The sequence below is a fragment of the Colius striatus genome, chromosome 7, assembly GCF_028858725.1.
Source record: "Colius striatus isolate bColStr4 chromosome 7, bColStr4.1.hap1, whole genome shotgun sequence".
Taxonomy (NCBI): Eukaryota; Metazoa; Chordata; class Aves; order Coliiformes; family Coliidae; genus Colius; species Colius striatus.
The window spans coordinates 17,690,248-17,714,493 of record NC_084765.1 but is presented as its reverse complement, the minus strand read 5'-3'; the positions used below and the strand labels follow the sequence as shown (position 1 = coordinate 17,714,493).

At 38.2% G+C, this 24,246-nt stretch overlaps 1 protein-coding gene across 7 annotated transcripts in view; it reads left to right on the top strand.

Annotated features, from left to right (window-relative positions):
• The window catches only part of AP2A2 (adaptor related protein complex 2 subunit alpha 2), a 47,659-nt gene extending 24,691 nt beyond the window's left edge, over positions 1 to 22,968 (top strand). For 3 of the 7 annotated variants that reach the window (XM_061999089.1, XM_061999092.1, XM_061999091.1), the window contains 20 exons: positions 1,597 to 1,739; positions 2,341 to 2,534; positions 4,775 to 4,904; positions 5,876 to 5,977; positions 7,356 to 7,464; positions 7,953 to 8,103; positions 8,538 to 8,706; positions 9,757 to 9,894; positions 11,084 to 11,266; positions 11,836 to 11,933; positions 12,105 to 12,336; positions 13,173 to 13,346; positions 15,235 to 15,398; positions 18,051 to 18,133; positions 18,885 to 18,974; positions 19,782 to 19,905; positions 20,686 to 20,802; positions 20,988 to 21,057; positions 21,673 to 21,807; positions 22,816 to 22,968. In XM_061999089.1, the coding sequence (XP_061855073.1) occupies positions 1,597 to 1,739; positions 2,341 to 2,534; positions 4,775 to 4,904; positions 5,876 to 5,977; positions 7,356 to 7,464; positions 7,953 to 8,103; positions 8,538 to 8,706; positions 9,757 to 9,894; positions 11,084 to 11,266; positions 11,836 to 11,933; positions 12,105 to 12,336; positions 13,173 to 13,346; positions 15,235 to 15,398; positions 18,051 to 18,133; positions 18,885 to 18,974; positions 19,782 to 19,905; positions 20,686 to 20,802; positions 20,988 to 21,057; positions 21,673 to 21,807; positions 22,816 to 22,893 (2,684 nt within the window). In that variant the 3' untranslated portion in view covers positions 22,894 to 22,968. The other 4 variants (XM_061999095.1, XM_061999094.1, XM_061999090.1 and 1 more) reach the window with 4 other exon arrangements.
• The last annotated feature ends 1,278 nt before the right edge of the window (positions 22,969 to 24,246 follow it).

The window sequence follows — 24,246 nt, the reverse complement described above, 5'->3', positions numbered from 1 at the left end:
GTTCATTCCTTCACAAACTGGGTTGTTACAGTGGCAAGATTTCCACTGTTTGTATATAGTCAGTGAAAGCAGGGTGATGTCTATAGGAGCTTTAGGTGCATGTTGCACGGGAAATCTAACCTGCCCCTACACTCTGCACCAGAAGGAAGAACAGGAACCTTCTAGAATATTAAAATTCTTTATTGTATATTTAGTTGACTGTTACATAAATGTGAAGCCTTTTTTTTAAAAAAAATAGGCAACTTGTAACTTTTCTGGTAAAAGCGGTGAGTTAGGAATATCTTACCTAAACTTTACTTTTATGTAGTGTTATTGAGGCTGAACTTGCCCATCACTAAGGAATACAAACCAATCTGACAGACTAACTATTCTGGGCCCAGAAAAAAGAGGCACCAGCATCTAGCAAAATTTTTCTAACCAGACTAAACTCTTAACATTCAGGCTTCCTTGATTTAGTGAATTTCCTATCTAGCTTCTGATTTGGGATAGGGAGAGAATGTTCTGAAAAAAAGTGTGGGTTTTTTTCATGTAGCCATCTTCGTAAAAGGAAGTGCTCTGCTTGTGAGTTATGAACTGCTGTGCTGTTCCATGATACTTTTCCAAGCTTCTAAAACACAATATTCTATTTAGGGTGCAATTTTCTTCTAAAACTGAAACACTTGTGAATACTTCCATTTTGCAAACACTTTAAAGCTGTCATGGTGATCTGTTTTAATGTTGTTTTTTTCAAGGCTTTGGGATTTACCTCTGTCTGCTGTCTCAGTGGAATTACTGGTTTTATTTTGTTGCTGCTAAATGCTCTAGTGTATTGCACTTCAGGAAGTGTGTCCAGACATCTTACTATGATAAAGGTTTGATGGCTGGTTTAACAAGAGTACGTGTGTATGGAAGACCTATAGCTGCTTGTAACAAATGGGAAAATTGAGAAAACATGTATGTACTGCCTCTTAGCAAGAAAATACTTTATGGAAACAGCAGGATAATCAGGGACTAGATGATGGTACTTTACTTCATGACTGCCCTTTAGGGTATAGATAATGTTAAATGGATTTAACAGTAAAATCATCAGGTTTTGGAGGTTGAGTTTTTCCGTGAATGAATTTCAGATTTATCTAAATTTTTAAAACTAGCATCATGTAAATGTCTTGCTGATTCAGTGACATCTCAGCTTCTTCAGAGTTATGCATTTTTCTGTCTTGGACCATTAGAAAGAGCCATAAACTACCTGTGTTCTATGACTGGGAATGATTCTTTTTTTTTTTTTTAAACCCAGGAGATTTTTGATTGTCTGCCATCTCTTGATAATGGTTTGTGATAACTTCCATGTGTTTAGCATAAAATGATGTAAAGACTTAAAGGACTGAAAGTCAGAGACAAGTGGATGTATGTAACGTTTTGCTCCCTGTAGTGTGAATAAAAACTGAAATAATAAAATTTGTGACATTCAAGTACTGCAATGGCTGAACCCTCAGTTTGTCAGTCTTAACTGTTAGGTACAACTGTAAGCCTTGTTACTGTAAGATATGAAGTACCTCAGTGGAACCAGATATAGGACTACATAAGCTTAATTGTTCTTTGGTTTTTTTTACTTTTCAGGTGACAAGGCTCTGGATGGTTACAGTAAGAAAAAATACGTATGCAAACTGCTTTTCATTTTTCTCTTGGGGCATGACATTGACTTTGGTCACATGGAGGCTGTAAACCTTCTCAGTTCCAATCGATACACAGAGAAGCAAATTGTGAGTACCTCAATCTATAAAAGATAAACTATTCTGGCTAATATCCTACCTCAGCTGTACAGACTCTAAAGGTCTTGTCTTTGTTTCCCCACTGCACCATCTTAGAGCCTTATTTTGAATCTAGCAATGATTCTGAAACTTAAATATCTTCATTCACAGGGAATCTTTAACCAATTGTAAAACCTAAAATGTGCACTCCGTGTTACTATGCTCCTTAAGAAACTACCTCGAGTCTTGCATTACTATAACTTTTTACTTTTCAGATTATCTTTTAATCTTCCTAGGTAAGGTTGTGGTTATCAGAGATATGTAACTTACTAGTGTCTGAATAACAAGCCAAATTCTTGATTTACTCCCATTCATCTAAAATGATGTTTTGAATATATGCTGACAGAGACTGATGAAACACCTAAACTGATAAATTAGGATAACACTCGGGTCACTAATTTTTGTTTACTTTGCTTAGTTTTTCTAGCCTTCACTCTGCTATCTAAATACCTTTTTATACTCAGATGTTGGATATTGGAGAAGTGTGTGACGTTAACAGAGAACATCATCTAAATCAGCTAAAATCAATGTATTTTCCTTTTCTGAATCACAGGGATATCTCTTCATCTCTGTACTAGTGAACTCTAACAGTGAGCTGATTCGCTTAATAAACAATGCGATCAAGAATGACCTGGCCAGCCGCAATCCCACCTTCATGGGGCTCGCTCTGCATTGCATTGCTAATGTTGGTAGCCGGGAGATGGCGGAAGCGTTTGCTGGAGAAATTCCAAAAATACTTGTAGCTGGGTAGGTATGACATGCTTCCTTTTGAGTACAACACCTATAAACTTTTTCAGCAACTCAGTTCCATTGCAGCAGCTTAATCTGTGCTTTACAACTCTGCAGCCCTGGGTTTGCAGTACAAATAGTGACAATTTCCAGTTACTTTGATATACTTGAGCATGGAATTGCTTGTATAGGTGCACAAATACAACATGGATATTCAGATTATGTCAATATCTTGAATATCTTTTAGGGCTTTGTTGTGATCCAGTTCTTGTTCTGTGTAAAAGTGTGTCACTGAACACCTCTGAAATGTGTATGTTTTAACTTCCTTATCTCTCTTGGTGTTTACACTACAATTCTGTTACAAAGTGAAGCTCTTATTGAAATGGTCTTGACTTCAAAAGAAATATGAGAGCATTCTGTTACGTGAGCTTTCTTGCTTCCTCTACCTGCCATGTGAACAGTAATTCTGTAAATGGCCAATAGTCACTGCCAACTTTCTAACTTTCCCTTTGTGTAGCAAGAAGTCTCTAAGCAGACCTGGCAAATGTCTGGAACTGTAGTTAAGTAAACCTAAAACCAAACTTATGATTGCAGGGCTAATTTGTTTTGGAACTTAAAATGTCCCATGTGTAAACAACATATTTAAACTCTCATATGGATATTAAACGTTTTGGAATATGCATCGATCTTGGTTTATAACTAAACATAAAAATGTTATGTTGTGCAAGAACTGGATTAATATTCTAAATGTCAAGTGCTGGAGCCTGCAAATGTTGTAAATGTGCTTGCTTATGCAATGCTAATTCTAACTGTCTATTATGTGCACTTCAGTTGAGGACAAGAGGAAGAATACAACATGTGGTATCTATTTTCAGCAAAACTCTTAGGAAATACTTCTGAGCTCTCGAAACAGTGTCTCTATAATGCCACACTTAAATGCTGCTACTATTTTGCAGAGCTGAAATGTGATATGGACCAAAGAGGAGCTAGTATCTAATGCTCAGTATGGGTTGGGTCCGGTGGAGGAAACGGGAGAATCTAGCCTGTAATTCTACCTTTCCAGATGTGGAATTTCCTGTGTAAGGGTGTGTTTAGAGATGATATGCTTTGTGGCCCTCTCAGTTCTGTTGCTATCCTGTTCTTCACAGGCCTTGTCAGGTGCTAGTCTCCATGCAGCATAGTGGAGATAGCACTGCACTGATGAGTCATGGGTTTTAATAATATAACCTGAAAAAGTTCCGAAAATTACACTTAGTCAGCAGTCACAGACGGAGCACACAACCTGCAGTTCAGACTTCTGTGAACTTTGAGCTGTATTTGTTCTGAGATCAGTCTTCAGGGCCTCATTCCTACTGCATTTTGAAGAGAATAGATATCTAATATGCGTACGAGTCATGTCTGAGCAAAATGGGGACTGTCAGTTACACTTGCAACTTCAGTTTAGCTCCTTTGGCTTGAATATAAATTGTAGGGAAGGAGTAGACAGGGAGGGGAGGAATAGATTTGGTTCGGTTTTTTGGTTTGGGATTTGGTTTTTTTTTTTTTTTGGAAAACTGGTAAATTCATAAAGAATAGGGGGACTGAGCTTCTCTTAGGAATGTGAAGATTTCAGATAAACTTTCAGTGCTAGCATTCTACTTTTTAACTGCTGTTTGTACAACATGCTAGATTGACTGCTCTGTGGAAGGGAGTTCACTGAACTAGAACAGTAGCATCACGTTCTTAAAATTTCTGTGCCAGCAGCATGGATAGCAAGGTGAATGGAATTGTGCATTTCATGATTGATGATGGCTAGGTAACTTGCATGTTAGCTATAGATGCTGAAGCTACTGAGTAGGTAACAATTGGTATGGATACACAGGACCTATCAGGAGTTCCAGCTTTGGTCCCATGCTGTACCTTAAGTGTTTGACTTCTGTTAGTTTGGAAGAAGCTTGTTCTTGTGGTTAGGTGAGCTTGTGTTCATCTTAATGATGAACTTTCAATTCTGATAAAAAGATCTGAAATATCACTCTTAAGTTGCAAAGAATTGTTATATAGAGGCTACTAGACATATGTAGTGGTTGAAAACTTGACTAGTTAAACTTAGCGGACAAAATTAAGAGCATTTACTTTAACATGGGAAGAACTTAGTGAACTTCTGCTGAAAAGGTGCTACCTGGCCAGGGATGCTGAGTCAGTGCAAAGACTAGCATAATGCTGTCCTGCAAATCTTTCTGAGATTTACCTACTGTATTATCCGTATTTATATCTTGCAGAGATACTATGGATAGCGTGAAGCAGAGTGCTGCCTTATGCTTGCTGCGTTTATATAGAACTTCTCCTGACCTTGTCCCAATGGGAGACTGGACGTCTAGAGTGGTACATCTCCTCAATGACCAGCACTTGGTAAATCAGCTTCATTATGCTTCTCGGGCCTACTCTGTATAATAATGTCACTTGTGGTGTTTAATACACCATTGATTTACTACTTATTGAGTCTTTCAAGCAAGCGGGTTATTGTTTTCTTCAGGCTTGGAGAAAGAAGTAGAAGTTGCCCTGTTCTAGTTGCTGTTTATATCGATTTTTTTCTTAATAAAGCTTTGTTTGCCTCTTTATTGGAGACATAAGAATGGTATACACAAGTTCTTTTTTTGCTTTGGCTGTAAAGAAATTAATCTCATGCCTTGTGATGCTAAGTCATATTGTACAGGTGTAATGTTAATTTTCCTAGGCCTTTTAAGATTAGATCTGGACTACAAATGCAAGACCTGATTTATCAGTGCTTGGACTTCTTTGTTTTGTAGTGCCAGTGTTGTTCTTACCTTGCTGGTTCAGTAAAACCTATTGTTCTAGATCAGCAACTCTTTTTCCCTCTGCCTAGGTACTTTGTGAAAATAAAGCTTTTAAGATCTGTGCTTCAGCAGTAATAAGAATGTGCTAGTTTTCAGTAGTATAAAATGTTTGTTTTACAAAGCCCTCTCTTTCTGTTGGATTGTCAGAATTCTTTGCTGGGTGATCTGCTGCATCCTATTTCTTCTACTAATGCATCTCTTGTGTAATAAGATGATTTGCATCCAGGCTTTATTTTAATGTAGTTGTGTTATCTTAGATATGTTATCTAATCATGAGACAAAGCTAATACAAAAATAGCCTGAAGCACTCTGCAAGCATGACAGTATCATGTTGTTGAAAATCCTGTTGGATTTTGAAGATGTGTAGTTAGTCTAGCTGCTAAACAAATAAAGGACTTTTAAACCTGAGGCTTTGTCACAGAAATAAACTTACTTTTGTTGTACATTAAAAAACACTTGCAATGAAACATGTAAATGGGCAGCATCTTAAACTGTTATGAAATTGGATACATTGTTTTTTCCTAGGGTGTGGTTACTGCAGCTACAAGTCTGATTACCACTTTGGCACAGAAGAACCCAGAAGAGTTTAAAACTTCCGTCTCCTTGGCAGTGTCTAGATTAAGCAGAGTGAGTCCAATGATAACCCTGATAATGCTTCACTGTTGCTTAATTTGCCTAGCTTTCTAGGTCAGGTTAGCTTTACTGTACCATTAAAAGTGAAGATGGTTCAGTTTTACTTCATACAGCTGGTTCAGCTAAAGTCTTTTAACACTTGTTGCTTGAGGGCAGAAAACTGTATTGAGTTGCCCAAACTTTCTTGATGTTGTCTTTGGTATGCTCCAAGTCTGTGTAGCAGAAAGATGTCTTTCTCTCTCAGCTACTTGTATTTGAAAGAATTCTTCTGGTGCAGTGGGGTTTTTAACCCTCATTTTATGTTAGTCTTAACATCACAGAGTAGTTGGATTGAAGACTGGTTCTCAAAAATACAGCCTGTACTTCTATCTTTAGATAAACTTCTTAAAAGATGAGTCGTCTTCCTATTCCCTCTTCTGAGCTACTACTAGGTTAATCGTCAGTGTTTGATAATGTAAATGAGTGCAGGTGGGTTAAGCAGCAGAGATGTTACAGAGATGTTTCTGTAAGTTAGCATCTTTGTGTTGGGGCGGAGGGGGATTGTATTTTGGAAAGTATGCAAGACGTGGGAAGGTACTACTTTACAAATGTATTTTAGACTCATTTATGTGGCATTATATGCAAAATTTCTCATAGTTCAGATAAATTTTAACTTTTTTAATACAAAGGCTTTGGCTAATAGTTAAAAGCGAGGGAGTGCTGAGGGAGGTGCATAGCTGTTCTGTAATGCAACAGCAAGAATTGGAATTTCTTTGAGCAAAGCTAGGGCCAAACTCATTCTTATCCTGCAGTCCAAGGGGGAAAGGAAATGAATGAAGAGGGCTGCTCCCTCTGAAACATAATCTGATCTTTATCACATTTCACTATGCATATAAACCTCTTCTGTGAAAGCTATTGATTGTTTTTTCTGGATTATGAATATTACTGAAGGTATTAGTTGCTCTTTCTGCTTTAGCTCACTCTGTCATAGCATCTTGTGCATGAATTACAAGTTCATTGATCAGCAGTCAACTATAACACTATATTTAGGCTTTCTCTTGGCTGGATCTAAGTTACTGAACCAAAGAAAGTCAAGCTTCTAGCTAAACATTTTGGTGTTATAAGGTGATCATGTTCATTCTTTAGAAAAGCAAGTATACTTTCAGGAAGACACTTCTTAGACTACTGTATCCATAAAACTGGATTTCTAGTACTAGGGAACCTGATGGTTTACTTAGTGTGACAACTTGCACCCAATTCATCTACTGAATTAAGCATTGCTAGTAACATAGTTTTGTAAGACTCCATCAAAGGTGACCTACAGTGTTTTTTCAATCCTTCTCATGATTGTGCTTCACTTCAGTAGCTGATACACTGTCCACTTATTTTATAGATTGTAACTTCTGCATCAACAGATCTTCAGGACTATACATACTACTTTGTTCCTGCTCCTTGGTTATCTGTGAAACTTCTGAGGCTGTTACAGTGCTACCCACCTCCAGGTAATGCACAAATCATAAAAGTGGTCATCTCTTGTGCAGTATGCTATCTCCAAATTGCTACTCTGCTGTAACATTGTTGTAACTTGTAGTGCAAGCACATTGTCTTGAGAGGAGGATACTGAAATCTGAGCTCTTCAGTGTTTGAGTTATGTTATGTTTAATTTTAACAGAATTCAGAAGACTAGCTTAGAGTGAAGAGTCAAGCCACTGTGCATCTTACAAGCTAGTTGCCGCTGCTATTTCAAGCAATCTTTAATGTTATCAACTATACTGAATCTTTGAGATATATTGTAGTCCGGATCATGTTTGACTTTCCTCATTCAAACAGAACTATGGCTTAAAAGTCTCTTTCCAACTATATATTGGAGTAGGGTGAACTTTTCATTAATGTATAAGAATGCTTTGGTTAATTCAAGTAGTGGAGGGCCTAAGGTAAGGACTAGGGTGTTGAGCAAAATGTAGTTGTCCAACGGCTTGTTCTTCTCCAGAAGACCCTGCGGTACGTGGTCGTCTAACAGAATGCCTGGAAACTATTCTTAACAAAGCGCAGGAGCCACCTAAGTCAAAAAAAGTACAACACTCAAATGCAAAGAATGCTGTGCTGTTTGAGGCAATAAGCTTAATTATACATCATGACAGGTGAGCTGTGAGAACACTTATGTTATGAGAGGATTTTTACAGTGAGAAGTTATGACTTGGTCTTGCATGTTCAATGGAATTTTATGGGAGGGGGGGAAGGGAGGGAGAACAGAATATGAAATTGCTTGCTAGATTGAAACACAACCACAGCAATGGTATTGAACGATATTAATGAACTGTGTTGCTGTCAGCATTTTTTTTTATTGCTTTTGTTTTTCACTGCTTCTTTTTTTGGTGTGTTTTTTTTTGTTGACTCCACCACTCTAATCTGAGATAATTTGCTCACAGTATCTGAATTTTCATTTCACCAGCAAGGCGTACTAGCAGACACTGAGGCATTTTAAGAAATTTCCACTGCAGAAATATTGTTCTATATTGAGTGATTCCAAACCTGTTGCTTTTAACCCTTTCACTTTCTCTCCTATTCTGTGCAGTGAGCCAAATCTACTAGTCCGTGCCTGTAACCAGCTAGGTCAATTCTTGCAGCACCGAGAAACTAATTTGCGTTACCTAGCACTGGAAAGCATGTGCACGCTTGCCAGCTCTGAATTCTCACATGAGGCTGTGAAAACACACATAGAAACAGTTATCAATGCATTGAAGGTAAATATTTAAGTATGCGGTCTGTTTTGAGTATTGTCTTCACCCTGACACCCTCTCCCCTGCTGTCCCAAGTCCCCCATCAAGCTAATAATACTTGGCGGCGACAGTGAGTCATTCTCGGAAGTCTGCTCTAGGTTTTTTCCTTAGTTGTGCCAAATCTTATTGTGCTGTCTGTGATGCAGGTCACCTTCAGTTCTGCAGCGTACTAGCAAATCTGATACTTGTAGCTTTGACCCCTGTAACACTTTGGTATCTCCTCAAGCTGTAGACTGAAGATAAATAGTTCTTTCAAAAAGTGGAGAATGCTGGGAAGACAGATATTGGATGCTATTCCTTCAGCCCAGTAGCTTTTCTGGGGAACAGTACAGCAGATCAATTTCTACTGCAGAATCAGAAAGACAGGAAACCAGAAAGACAGATTCCTAGGCCACACTTGTGTGGAAAAGCAGAAGTCAAAAGGGGAAGACAGATTTGCATGTAAATTTAGTTGCATTCTTCAGAGTTTACACATTATTTTCTTCCAAGCCTATACTGTATCATATTTGCCTTCAAGGTATGTATCTATTGTAGCTAGGCTTCTCTTGATACAAAGCAAGCTCAACAGTAAACCTGCAGGTAGCAGGTGGCCTGATCATGACAGTTTCAGCCAGTTATTAGTGCATTTGTGGCCAGTGATGCCAATTACCAGTGCACAGCAGACTACAAACTCATTAATCCTGGTTAGGGTACTAGTGAAGTATTCTTTGCAAACTCCTTCATCCTGGAATCTGTATAATAGAAACAAAACCTGATTATTTGAGTTTTTGTAATACTGTCTAAAAGCAGGAAGCTGTCTGAAATCTCCAGTGGCCTTTTTCTATGTGATTGAAAGTAAGAATAACATGAGAAACTCATAGCTTATATGAAGGGTATATCCACTTTCATTCTGCATCTGAAAGATGATTTAAAATGCATTTGTCTTAAATTTGACTATGGATTGTAGTAAGTTTCATTTGAAGTTTTTCATGTGCTTTTCCAAATAAATCATCTTGACCTTTTTCTTTTTTGCAGACTGAAAGAGATGTAAGTGTACGACAAAGAGCGGTAGATCTCCTGTATGCAATGTGTGACCGAAGCAATGCCCAACAGATTGTGGCTGAAATGCTGAATTACTTGGAGACTGCTGATTATTCCATTAGAGAAGAAATTGTGAGATATTTATGATTTTCCTTATTTTTTTCATAGTTAGCTTTGGTACCATATATTTCACTTACTGCTGTGATTAGAGATTATTTTTCATGGTGCTTTAAAAATAACCCCCCAAATCCCTTAAGTTGCTAGACTAATAGCAAAGAATGTTGTCCATTTAGGTTAAAGAGGGAAGCCCTTTTGGAAACCAGGAATTTTTTAAAAACTTATTTTGGTCTTGGAGCATTGCATATAGAAAGTGAAGTGAATTTTATCAATGCTTGAGCAAATAAAATCTCTGGATCCAAGGGTTATATTCTTCTCTAGTCAACTGTTCAATAGCTTCAAAAATCAGGGTGATAAATCCTTGTTTGTAGACTGAACTGCATACTTCACATGATCTGAGAGCATCTTCACAATCTAAGGATTCCCAAAACCAACACATTATTAGCTAAGAGAGGCCTGATATCGCCTTCCTCCCAGCAGGAAAAAAATGCGCAAGTAGAAATACTCACTTGGTTACCATTCTAGGAAGCTCATTAAAACCCGTACTTATTAATTATTTGGCTCAGTTAAGTGCTAAAGTTTCTTAATGGGAGAAGTTAAAGTAGAATACAGTGTTAATTGATTTACTACTTGTACTCTCTTGTGGTGATCTAGCTGTCTTGGCAGTTAATATGAATTTCATTCTGTTAATTTGCAGCTCTTAGAAGAATAGGTCAGTATAAATGCAACCACTAAGAAATTATGTGATGGTCTGTTCCAATGCTGATTGTTCATTTTGGGATATAATATTATTATGATCTGGAAAAGCTATGTTTTGGTAACTCTTCTAGTTTTTGATCTGTCTCTGCTAGCTTAGTTTCCATTTTTTGTTGGTTTCTTTTTCTAGAGGTCTCCATTTTCCTACTTGATCTCCATGATGGTTTAGATGGTGTTTTTATAGTAAACAAGAAAATGTTTAATAGATATTGATTGCTTAGGTACACAGCTAAAAAGCCCCAGATGCACTATGTTCATATACATTATGGGGAAAGCATTATATACCTGGCAACTGGTGTGTTCTGTCAGTACATGAGCAAGCTGATGCATCTGAAACTGAGGCTTCTGGGCTACCATGGGATATCAGTAGTCTATGTGAAAGTGAATCTTGATACATAGCTTCTACTATAAGCTAATCCACCTTCTTTATTCTCTAACATGTGTTCAGGTTCTGAAAGTTGCAATTCTAGCTGAGAAATATGCAGTGGATTATACCTGGTATGTGGACACAATTTTGAATCTGATTCGCATTGCTGGTGACTACGTCAGTGAGGAAGTGTGGTACCGAGTAATTCAGATTGTCATCAACAGGGATGATGTTCAAGGGTATGCAGCAAAGACTGTTTTTGAGGTGAGAATAACTGTTTTTAATTCACTTTCAAAGTGAGGTACGAATGAAAGAAATGACACATGATCTAGGAGGTGTGTGCGCTTCTCATGTTAGGAAGGAATTTTTCAACAAAATAGTGCAAAAGCTTTCCGTAAAACTAGCATCATAGATTTTTCAGAGCCAGAGGCTATATTAAGTTGATGAGAAGTTTTTCTGACTTGTACAATGTAGAATACACCTGGTACTGTTCTGGTTTCAGTGAGAGAAGACAGGGTGGGTTCTGCTGAGTCTTTTGTTATTTTGGTGGATGACGTTGAATGGATGGCTTAATAAAGAAGTTATATTACCTGGAGAATTACTGAAATGTAGAAAAGATAGAAGCCTTTTATAAAGTGCCTTGCCTTTAGGCAATACTTACATTAGAAGTTCTTCTATAAAGTCAGATCACCTATTGTGCTTTTCTCTTGCGTGCTTCATAGTGCCTAGACCTATGGTCTGCTCTTACAGGGAAGTAGACTAGGAAACTAGACATGGAAGTGACAGAAAAGATTTCTTTTGAAAGATCAAGGGCTGTTAATGTGTTTTTACAGGCCCTTCAAGCTCCAGCATGCCATGAGAATCTTGTAAAAGTAGGTGGCTACATCTTGGGAGAATTTGGAAATCTAATAGCAGGTGATCCAAGATCAAGGTAAAAAACCTACACTACTGATTTACAATAGTAATACTTTCTGTAGAGAGTCTAATGTCTACTTAATATTTCTAAGGGCCAGTTAACAAATGATGAGTTCTTGCTAGTAATGCATTAAGGATTATCATGTCTACAAAGCTGAACCATTTCTTATTATTCCTGTCTTTAAAGCCCCCTCATCCAGTTCAACTTGTTACATTCCAAGTTCCATCTGTGTAGTGTTCCTACCCGAGCTCTGCTTCTGTCTACCTACATCAAGTTTGTGAACCTGTTTCCAGAAATCAAAACTACAATTCAAGATGTACTGCGCAGTGACAGTCAGCTAAAGAATGCTGATGTTGAGCTGCAGCAGAGAGCTGTCGAGTATTTGAGGCTCAGTACTATTGCCAGTACTGATATATTGGTAGGTATAAATGTTGGGATTTTTTTTTTATTATTCAGAACTGCTTAACTGTGTCATCTTTTAACAAGTAAGCTCCATTAAACCTTATCTGATTGCTCAGAAATCTTAACGCAGGATTAAGGATCTACAATATGAGTGCTGATTCTTTTAATCTCCCTAATTCAGCTGTGGTCATCTTTAATTTAGAGCTAAAATCAAAGTCGATACTCTTTAGTGAGGCAAGTGTCTGTTAAAGCAATGCTAATCTGAAGCTGGGAAGCCAGTGAAGGCTGGCACAGTGGAGGGCATTACAGGATTCAGATACCAGAAGGCTGTCGCGTTGGTTTGAAAACTTGGTGGTGGTCAGGGAACTTGTGCTGAATTCTAGGGGGGGGCGGGGGAGGAGGAAGAAAAATCTAAGTTCGTTGTATTTTAACCTGACGCTCTTGGGTCTGGCCAGAGCATGGCACATTTAATCTGGACAGATAATTAATGCTTTAGTCTGACTAGATCCTTGGGAAATCTGTGGTTTCAGTCTAGGATTGCTTGACTTAAGGACCATTAGGTCTACTATAATCTAATTATTTTTTCTATTTTATTTATCACTATACCAGAGAAGTTATAACCTTCTGGTTTAAACAGCTGCTTTGGAGAACTTTGGAAAGTTGCTTTAAAAAAAAAAAAAATCAAAACAAGTCTTACTCCATCACTGTACAACAACCTGCATAGTCATTTCCTGTGTGGATAATTGTCTGCTTTTGCTTCCTGCAGTCTATGATGCTATATCTCTTTAAAGATCAGAAGGTGATTTGGCTTTTTCTGCAAGTTTAGCTAATGCACTTTTTTCCTGTGATAAGGCTACAGTGCTGGAAGAAATGCCTCCCTTTCCAGAGAGGGAATCTTCTATTTTGGCTAAACTCAAGAAGAAGAAAGGCCCAGGCACAGTTACTGACCTGGAAGAGATCAAAAAGGAGAGGAGTTCTGATATCAATGGAAGTGCTGAACCTGCCTCTGTCAATGCCAGTGCTGTTGTGAGTTTACAAAGAGCTATTTAACTAATGTAGACAAAGTGCAAGTGAGAACAGAATGGCTTCCTTAAAGTGTCTCTGGAGATTTAAAACTTCTCTGAAGTATTAAGGCTACGGGTGTTTGCTGTAAAATAGCCAGGGATCATACAGGTACTTCCCCCCTACTGCATGCTTGGATGCAGCTTTCTTTTGGAAATCTTTATGTAAATGAGGACAAACTGTATGTAACCTAAAAGAAAAAAATCCTTTTGTGTTGTTACTTTAAAAAATACTGCTGTAAACTGAGAAATGAGAATCTCCTTGCTGGTGAAATTTCAGTGAAGATGAGGTGAAAAAAATAATATATTTAAAAGGAGCAACTTGAATTGCAAACTACCAGCTCTTTTTCTGCTGTCTAACATGATGGGCATTTTGCATCTTGTTTTGGGTTGTAATTGTTTTTGCCAGCAGTGGACAACACTTAACAGCAATGTCCTTAAATCAATGTAATGTTGTTTGTCTTTATTTGACAGTATTGTTTGAGTTAATTTATGGTAGACAAGGCTACAGTCTTGTTTATTCTGAACTGAAACTTAATTTTATTGTCAATTAAAGCTAGTAGGATGAATTGTTCCCATAATACAATACTTGTTTCTGGTTTTAATGACTAACATTACTTGTAATTATATTTGAGGTATAGGAGTAGGTTACCTAAGAGGAAGAAATATTGTAGCATACTCCCTGCCCAGTTTCTTACAGCATAATCCTTTTACATACTGCAGTGACTAAGAGAGTAAAATGTTCCAAGTGCAGCATCTTTGAATGGATAGGAATATCTTTCCAGCTGAAAAGTTGCCAAACTTACTTTGCATGCCAAATTGTCTGAGGTGATTGGCAGTTAAAATTGCATTATGCTTCACTTAATGTGCTGCAGCCATGTAAGAAACTCTTGTTACCTTCATCAGTGGCTTTGGTGTGTCCCTGGCTTAGATGCCAACAATGTGTTCCAGATTTCCAAATGTTTGTTTCCAATAGTTCTTACTGATTGGCTTTTGAAATGTTTTGTTACACTGCATGGAATTCAGGCTTTGGAATATATTATAACTTTGAGCTGGCTTACAGAAACAAAATTTTGGACTCAGTCCAAATGCACCTCATGACTCATCCTCACCATATCTGGCATGTTGTAGGCTGTTGATGTCTAGTATATTAACATTTTGTTTAACAGTCTCTGCTTTGCTCTTGCACAGGGCTTGGGCACGTATATACAGCCTCTGTTGCATGATTCTCTGTCCTGGCTACTTGATTTGTTCTATTTGAGAAAAAAATTCAAAGGTCTTGCATCTACCTTTTGGCGTTTGCATTTTGAACTAGCTATAGGCTCTGCCTTTTTCCTGGTTAGGTTTTACATTGTTTCTAAGGTTTGCCAAGCTTCAAAAACCCAGGACTAAAATTGATAGTCGATGTTAAAAGATGCTATGATGTTTTCTTTTAGATTTATGTATAAGCTACTGCCTTCCTGGATGGATTCTTCATGAAGGAAAAGCAATGCACTTGAATTTTATTCCCTAAAGCACTTCATTTCCCTTGAAACTAAGAGGGGGAAGAGAGAGGGGTGAAAAACATTGTCATCTTTCTTCTGCAAAATCAAATTCTAGACAGATATATTGTGGTTTTTTATTTAATGTATAGGTGAATGTAACTGTCTTCAAAGGAGAAAAATAAATCCACATCTGTAAATGACCTTAAGTTGAATTGCAAGATGATAATTGCATTCATAAAGCCTCCTACATCCATTCAAAGCTTGATTTGCAGTGGGGAGAGGCATCTTGCCATGGCTCAGTTGTCTATGCAAGAGATACAGCTTTGAGTTTTTCTGTAGTCTAACCCCAAAATGTCTTGTCTTCCCTAGTCCACTCCTTCTCCATCTGCGGATCTGCTGGGTCTGGGTGCCGCACCTCTCACCAACTCAGCTCCCCCACCCACCTCTAGTGGTAGCCTGCTGGTGGATGTGTTCTCAGATTCAGCTTCTGCTGTTGCACCTCTTGCTCCTGGTTCTGATGACAACTTTGCAAGGTAATTAAGTCACTCTGTAAGGAAACTGGAGAAGAATGTGCCTATTAAAACAGGATTAGAGAAAAAAATACCTGCAATAACTCTTGGTTTTTTTACAGCTTACTGAATGCTTTTCTGGGTGGTACATATGCAGCAAGAGAGGTGTTCTTGAACTCTCTGCTGGATGTGCATCTTTATTGGATACCTATTCTCATGGAAGAACTGAGTTTGTGGTAGTCAACCTGAGGATATTAGCCACACCATATTGCCTAGTTTCATGCTATTTTTATTTCTTTGTTAAAGTAAGCTGCTTGTGCATCCTGAATGTGGTGGTTATCTGGCCTGTTAAGAATATGTTTATTCTTATTTCCTTAAAGTGTTCTTGTCTCTCCACTTCTGGCAAGCTGATACTGGAACTGTGAAATGGATTATGTAGAAATATACCAGTTCTCAGAATTTCAAGATGTATTTAAATTCTTTTGCTACTATATAACAGATGTGAAAAGGGGGGAAAAAAACCCCAAGAGCTTTTTCTTTTAAGAGGCTTTGTTACAAGTGTCTTCCTAAGTACATTGCCTAGTGTAGTGCAGGTGCAGTGTGTTATGAATCCTGTTATTAGTAACATTCATGTGTAGCCACAGTGGCTTTCACTTGTCTAAAATTTTGGAAATAAATAGTACAAAAACACAATATCTTTAAAAAATAAGGTTTTTTCATTGGCCAAAGAATGTGTTACTTTTGCCAAGGACCAAATTTTGAATGATGGCATGACAAATTCATAATGCATATTAATGTAAAAGACATCATTAAACTAATGTGCTTGGATCACTGAGACTTTGATCAAAACTCTTTACTAGACCACACATTGTTGCAGGTTTGCAGTGCTTAAGGCTTGATCCTGTGTTTCTCTTGGAAGGCAATAAGTGGTGTTTAATTGTGCTACATAATACCAGGACTTTAAAAAAAAAACAAACCACACACAACAAGCTTGTGTAGCTTCTTAAAGAAGAGAGAAAAAAGGAAACCAATTCTAGTAGCTTCATAAGCAAAAGGCACCTAAAAAGAATTCTCTTTTTCTGCAGAAGAAAGTGTAGCATTGGTCTGTCTGTAGATGGTGAAATGCTTCTCTAATGATACTGAGAAGTTGCCTATTACAATTTCCTGCCTCTCTCTAGTGCTGTTGTCACTTTTATTTCTAATCTGTTATTTGGGTAAGTCATTCTCTGTGTGCCCTTATATTCTTACCAGCACTTGATACTTGCATGTGCTTAAGAACTGATTGTGCAGCTGTAGTTAGTGCCGCTAAGGTTTGTGAGGTCACTGCTTTGAAGTGCACATTTGTAGCAGTTAATATACATCTACCTTTATGGTTTTGAACTAAAACTTCTTTGTTATCACACCTAAAAGGACTTGGTTCTTTAAGAGGTATAAATTTAAGATACTGAACACCTTCATCTGTCTCCTGCCTTGGGGAAGAATTGCTGGTTCCTTAACAATCAGGGAGGGGTGGGGTGGGGGAGAGAAGTGGGGAAAACCATTGCCTAATGCCTAAAACCTTTCTAGGTGTACTGAGCTAGGGCAGCTAATAATTTTTTCTTGCTTTAAACTCAGCAGTACCATTTTTGAGGAAGGAGGTAAAAGAAATAAGTAAGCACTAAGCTGTCTTTACTAACTCCTATCTCTGTCGCTACTGCCTTTCTTCCTTTGTGCTGCCTGAACTAGCCCTGACCTGGCTTCATCTGAGGTAGTTTCTGAGGAACCAGCTGATACTGTGCATGATGCTGATGAGCTTTTTCACAAGTAAGCAATACTAAAACCTTGCAAGGCTGGGCAACTTCCAGAATATAGTTATAAAGCAAAACTATATTGTGCATTAACTTAATACCAGCAAAACTAGAGAAACGTGCTGTCAGACTTGTTACTAGAACACCCCTGTAGATGCTGTAGATTTTATGACCAGCTCCTGAAGACACATGTTAGAGTTGCCTTTACAGATGAGTGCTATCACACACTACTCTGCAATGAGGCGAGGCCAGTGAATAGTTTTGCAACTATTCACGAATAAAGGAAAAACATGAGAGTAAATAGTCAAAAGCACTGATATTTGAGAATATGTTTTAAGTGCCTTATACACAAAAGGCTGATGCTGGCCACCTCTTCTACTTTTAAGTGAAGGGTGACAGAAAAGATTGAAGTCACTTCAGAATGGGCTTTCTTTTGAAAAAATACAGCTCTTAGTCGACTTATGTGATACAGAATGCATAAAATAAGGGATTCTTTTTTCTTTCAGGTTTAAACAGTCAAAGCTTCAAACTTTTCAAATCTGCACCAACCTAATGAGTTTCAGAAGTTGTCAAGAATATGAAAAATACTAGTCTGTTGCCTGGTCCTTTATAGACTCTGTGTGTATATATAGCATATAGTGGCTTCCTTTGTAGTTTCTCAGACATCCTATCAAATAAAAATTTTGGTTCTTTTAGTGTCCTACAAGTGGTGGTTTTGGTTGTAAAAATGTCTTCTAACTCTGCAGTTTTCTGCAAAGGCCTTTCTCACAGACTGATGCACTCTAGGTTAACCACAATCTTCATCCTGTGTGTAAACCCTCAATTTTATGGCTCTAAATATTTTTAAGTATGGCTCAGTTTAAAACATGCTTTCCCTCTCTTCCCCTAGGTTTGTGTGTAAAAATAATGGAGTCTTATTTGAAAACCAATTGCTACAAATTGGACTGAAATCTGAATTTCGACAGAACCTGGGTAAGATCCTTTAGGCTAGGTTGGTAGCTTTCTGCATTATCAATCCAGATGCCAGCACAATATTGCAGATAGGACTTGCTATTCAGCTACTTGAAAGGGAAATGTGTTTTCAGGCCTAACCTGTCCCAGGATCTCTGCTGGTTGTGTGTTCCTGGCTTCTGAGTGGCTTTTTTTCCCCTTAATCTCTTTTTAGTAGCTGAAATGAACTGGGAGTGTGAAGTGGGACTAAGCTCCAGCTCTTGCTGCTGAGTTATCAGACTGAGACAGGCGGGGTTATAAAGGACTATTCTCCTCAATTCTTGTAGCTCACAGCATAGCTTATTGTAATAATAACATACACAATATGTTTCGGGCATATCTGTCATAATACATTAATGCACAAGATACTGAAAAAACCTAGGAAAGAGCTGGGAAGTGAGCACAGACCAACACTAGGATTGCTTCCTTCTCCATCACTTTTGGTACCATAATAGCCTCTGCACATAAAAAGTAACCTTTTCTGGCAACTGAAAAGATCCAGTTATGATTTAACTGCCTGTGTTACAGCTAATGTGTGAAGGTCTGATGGTTTGTTTCAGCTTATTACATTTTAAGCTCTGAATAGCTTGAAGAGGAATCCATGTAAATTATGTGCTTGTTTATAAAAGTTCTTTTAAATAAAGATAGAAAGACGGTGTATTAGATATTTGAAGGACATCAGTATGATTACATGTGGTGTACCTAAAATTCTGATGTTGTCTTTTCCTTCTAGGACGTATGTTCATATTTTATGGTAATAAGACATCAACACAGTTCTTGAATTTTACTCCAACAGTCATTTGCTCAGATGATCTGCAGTCAAATATCCTTAAATGCAGAAGTGTGTGTCTGTTCCTGTTTGGGTTTTCTATTTTATGCCACACAATTACAGTTCAGCTGTTGGATGAAGGCAGTGGTGTCTTTGAACAGGGAGAAATAAAACTTGTTGATAACTTTCTAAAGCTCTTATTGAAAGAACAAGTATTGAGCAGAGATGGAAGGTTATCTCCTTAAAGCTTTGTTTGCAAACACGCATCTTACTGTTGAAATAAGGAGAAACTGGGCTAAATAAATGTTGTAATATAACTCAGTAGCTTTCTCCCCTGTCATGAAGCAGCAGGGCTGTAAAGGTGGTGTCCTTCAATTCCTGCGTTAGTAGATAACCTCAGACTTGAGATGGAGGTACAAGACAATGTGCACACACAGATGATGATACTTGAAAATAAAATTTTGGCTTACGGTTTGTCCTTAGTGCTCAATATGGCAGATGTAGGATTTCTGGGAGTCTGTGTAATCAAGCTCTGTACTCAAAGCATCCCTGTAATGTTCACATCAGAAGGAGAAAGGCCTGTGTGTTGTTTTTTATTGTGAAGCCTGTCTGTGCCTTCATACCTTACTTAGGGCATCTTTCTTTTAAGGAGATCTAAATACTTAAAATTGTGAGAGTTGTTGCTTCTAGGTGTGTCAGTATGAAAAAGGAACCTTTTCTTCTGTACAGGAGTTGAGCTTTGAATATTTAGTAGCATATAGAGAATGAGTGGAAATGATGTGAATTCCTCATCTAGTTCATTGAAGGATTTGCTGGTTTGAGTTATCAATCCATTGAACAGTTTCCTTAACTACTTCTTATGCCTGAATCTTCAGACAAAACCTGTTGACCCCACAGTGGATGGAGGTGCACAGGTTCAACAGGTTGTGAATATTGAATGTGTGTCAGACTTCATGGAAGCTCCAATCCTGAACATCCAATTCAGGTAAAACACAAGATCCAAATGCTAGTGAGTTAATTAAGTGAAAGGTGTTAAATCTGTCCTGGTCTTCTGACTAAAGTCTAGAATAGGGACACACAAAGCTGTTTTGAGTACTTCAAGTACATATTACATGGAAAGTTGATGTAACTAAGCTTTAAGCTTCTAGGGAATATACTTGGAAGAATGTGGTTTAAAAAGCACAAACTAATCAAGAAGCAGCTACAGATAAAATGTCTCCGTGACTTCTCTCTCTGCTGACCATGTAAAACAGCAGTCTTCCTGTTTGCTTAGGAAACCTTGACAGGAATATACGCAATAACTTCTGCCTTCTGGAGACCATGAACACTTCTGCAAACAACTTGGACTGGAAATAGATGCAGCCAAAAATAGAGTCTGGTTATGTTCACTCAACGTCAGCCTTTGGGATATCCTGATTTCTGGGCTACGTACTGTCATTCTAGTCTAAACTGGTGCTTACTGATATGTTTTCAAAGGGGTATATTTTCACTCCTTTGGGTGCTAGCTAGAAGGATAACAACTGCTGCTGAAATTGAGATGCTTATTAGAAGTTCTGCCAATTCACTTTAATGTGCCATCAAAGCAGAGTAAATTTCGTCAGTGGGGGATTAAAACTATCTTAGAAATACCAGTTGATATCTGCAGTTGATGTATTTTCATCCTAAACAATTTCATCTTTGTGTTTACCTGAGTGGCTTGGTTGGTTTAGGCTGCATGACTTCTGGCTATGCTGTATCTACCATGTGCATTCTCTCCCACATGCAGGTATGGTGGGACATTTCAGAACCTTTCTGTAAAACTACCCATCACGCTGAATAAATTCTTCCAGCCAACAGAGATGTCTTCTCAAGACTTTTTTCAGCGTTGGAAGCAGCTGAGCAAGTAAGACTTTGTCTGTACTTGGGCTTGAGGGTCTTGTGGTTGGCAGAGGGAAGAAAAAAGGTGTATTAATGGATGCAACTGGTGTAGTGCCCCATTATAAACTCTCTCAGTTTAATGAATTGCTATCAAACAGTGCTATATAGAACACACGTTATACCATGTATTTGTCTTACCTTCTTTTGCAGTCCAAAACAAGAAGTACAGAATATCTTTAAAGCAAAGCACCCAATGGATGCAGAGATCACAAAAGCAAAGGTGGGTGGTAGTGTGGTGGTTTTTGTTTGTAGTGTAAAGGCAGTTTTATAAGGAAACTGTTCGTGATTTGTATGGCAGCTGGATCCTTCTGTGACAGTATGAGTCCACCTTGGGAAATAGACCTTTGGCAATACTGGGTTAAAGGGACTGTTTCTCAGTAGGGCTTGAACTAGTTACAGGCTGCAATAGCAAATGGAAACTTGAAGCTGTTTAATACATAACAATTTGGTGCTTAAAAATGACTGGAAGGTACTTCAATCCTTAACTGGAATAATTTATACTAGAAAAGAAAACAAATGTTTTTGGAACTGTCTGCCTTTGGCAAAAACGTGACTAATGTGAGACAGAAATGGCTTTGTCAAAAACAGGAGAGACTTCTGTTGAATCTAAGGTATTTCTCAGTTGTGTTTGAGAAGAATTTTTTTTTCAGGAACAGTTATTGGGACTGCTTTGTCACTTCCATCATTGGTATTGGATAATTCTTTAACGTCTTGAACAGTGCAAATAAAGGAATCTCCTGCCTGATTTGCTTGGCGGTTGTGTCTGTGCTTGGGTAGACTTGGTGTTGTTATCCTGCTATCCTCACATCTAAATCTTCTGGGTTTTCTTCATTAGATAATTGGCTTTGGATCAGCCCTACTTGAGGAGGTAGATCCCAATCCTGCTAACTTTGTTGGTGCTGGCATAATACATACAAAAACTACTCAGATTGGATGCTTGCTGCGCCTTGAACCCAATCTCCAGGCACAGGTATCTTTTTAAGTACCTACAGCTTTCATACAAGTTCTTATTTGAGCTAAATATCTTTATGTATCTCAAAATCCTTTAAGATATTTATTTAAAATTGCTATTGCAATAGCTGGCAGGTTCCAACAAGAACTTAAATGTAGCAGCTGGTCCTGGCCCAGTTTAAGCTGTTGCTTAATAAACTCCTGTTTCCTATTGGAAGAGATCATTGGATTATTCCAGACTTTCCATGGAGTCTCACCTTCTCTTGAAGGCTGGGAACATGTAACATTTATTAGGAAGAAGCTCTTCCCTGTGAGAGTGGTGAGGTGCTGGCTCAAGTTGTCTGGAGAGGCTGCAGCTGCCTCATCCCTGAAAGTGTTCCAAGAGGTAGGTTAGATAGGGCTTGGAGCAACCCTGGTCTAGTGCAAAGTGTCCCTGCCCATGGCAGGGGGTTGGAACAATATGATCTTGAAGGTCCCTTCCAACCCAAACCAGTCTGTGATTCTACAAATAATTGTTTTGTTCACTTTGGGCAAGATTAAGTATAATTTCTATTGCCCTTTTGAGTTAATAAAAGAAGGATTGGCTAAAAGAGAAAACGTAAGCAAATGAGCACAATGTTAATACTTTTCCTCAAGCATTTTGATAGAGATTTTATCAAAGTTAAGTGAGGACTAAAAATAAAGCTTGAGTGGTAGGTCTCCTGTTTTCTAAAGAAGTGGTAGTAGAGAGTCTTGAGACTTCCACATTTCCTGCTCTTAAAGAAAAACCTTTAAACAACACATTGCTGTTAAAGCCTAAAAGTATTAGAACAATGTTAACTGTCCAAAAGAGCTTGTGGATGTGCCCTGGCCTGTGATTTGAAAAAGCTGTGCTGCTCAGTGCTGTCTGCCTCTAACTGTTTACATTCAAAGTCTTTGCTAAAACCACAAGTAAGATGTAGCCATTACCTTTCACTATTCAACTGTGCTTTAATTTAATGCCAAGCTGTGTTTAAAAAGTAAGGAATTCTTTTATGTTCTTTTTCAGATGTATAGGCTCACACTACGAACCAGCAAAGAAGCTGTATCTCAGAGATTATGTGAACTACTGTCAGAACAGTTTTAATATTAACCATGTCAGTTTGGGTTTTTTCCATTTATATCACTGTCATCATACTGCAAATAAATGTCTTGTACATCACTGTCTGAGTACTGCAATGTTAACCAATGCCAGCTCCCTGCCTTAATAGGATTTGACCCTTGTTTGAAATTAAGACTATAAAATGTATAGTACAGGGAGATGACTTTTTAAATTAGAAATTACTTAGTGTGTTACACAAAGGTGGGAGGGCTATCTTGTACTCCTTTGTTTGTCGCTTTCTTTTGCAGAGGTCAGGCTTTTAAACTTGTTAAAGGGAAATTGGTTTAGATGTGGTAACCAAGGATATCAACTGGCAATGGTGAGTAACATTCTGCTGTGGTGCCTTTGACAGGTACTCCGTCTGCTCACAGCAGAAAGACTGGCTGATGGTGCTCAGGGTTATGATGATTCTGAGGGGCAAAACTCTGTAAGGTGGAACATTGCCTCACATCTCCTACAGGATGGGAGGGCAGATTCCAAGATGTGTTTGAATTTGATTCAAGTGAACATTTATGTTGTGTGTCACCAAACTTTGTATTTGAAAAACACCACAGAACCAGAGTCTTAAAGTATTCCTCTTGTAACCCTTTACATCGTAATGGTTTTTGACCTTTGAAAAGTAGATTGAACATAAAAGCTGTTCTTAATCCTTCTGCTTATCTCAAATAATGAGATGAGCTTCTCTGGCAGGTGGTGAGCATGTACATCGTTGTTCATTGCTAGGCGAACTGAAGTTAAATACCCTGTTCTGTGGTTTTTCTGTTTCCCATCAGACTTAGCAAGTAAAAGTCCTAATGATGTGATCTAATGAACTGCAGAGTCTGGTATTGTGTGAAAGTAGAGGTGGAAAGAAATAAGCCCTCAAAGGGCTGTCAGACAAGCACTCTTTTGGTTGAAAATGCAACTCTTAATATTGTCTGCAGTGTACAGTAATGTTAAAACTCAAGAGGCTGAATAACTGATATATGAACAGTTTCCCACCTGTCAGTGGTGGTAAAAGTATCCAAGTGATGTAGAAGACTTGTGTTGACTGAGAGTAGAAGGCCTCAAAATCTTCAGCTTTTTTGGGTGGTTTTTACAACCAAAGCCTTTGTAAATGGTTCCCCCTCAGCAAACACTTTTCATCCTCTCTGCTGGAGGAAGTGGATGCAGCTTTGGCTCACTCTTGTTAAGCCTTGAAGTGCAACAAAGGCTGCTGGAGAAACACAAAGCAGTGAGGTAGCACAGGGAGAAGTGGCAGGCGTTTGTCAGCGAGTGCTGTGGGTCACTGTTAACTAAGTCGGCCGTTGCTGTTGTGAGAACTAAACCTGGAGGAAACCTGAGGTTTTTTAAAGGTAG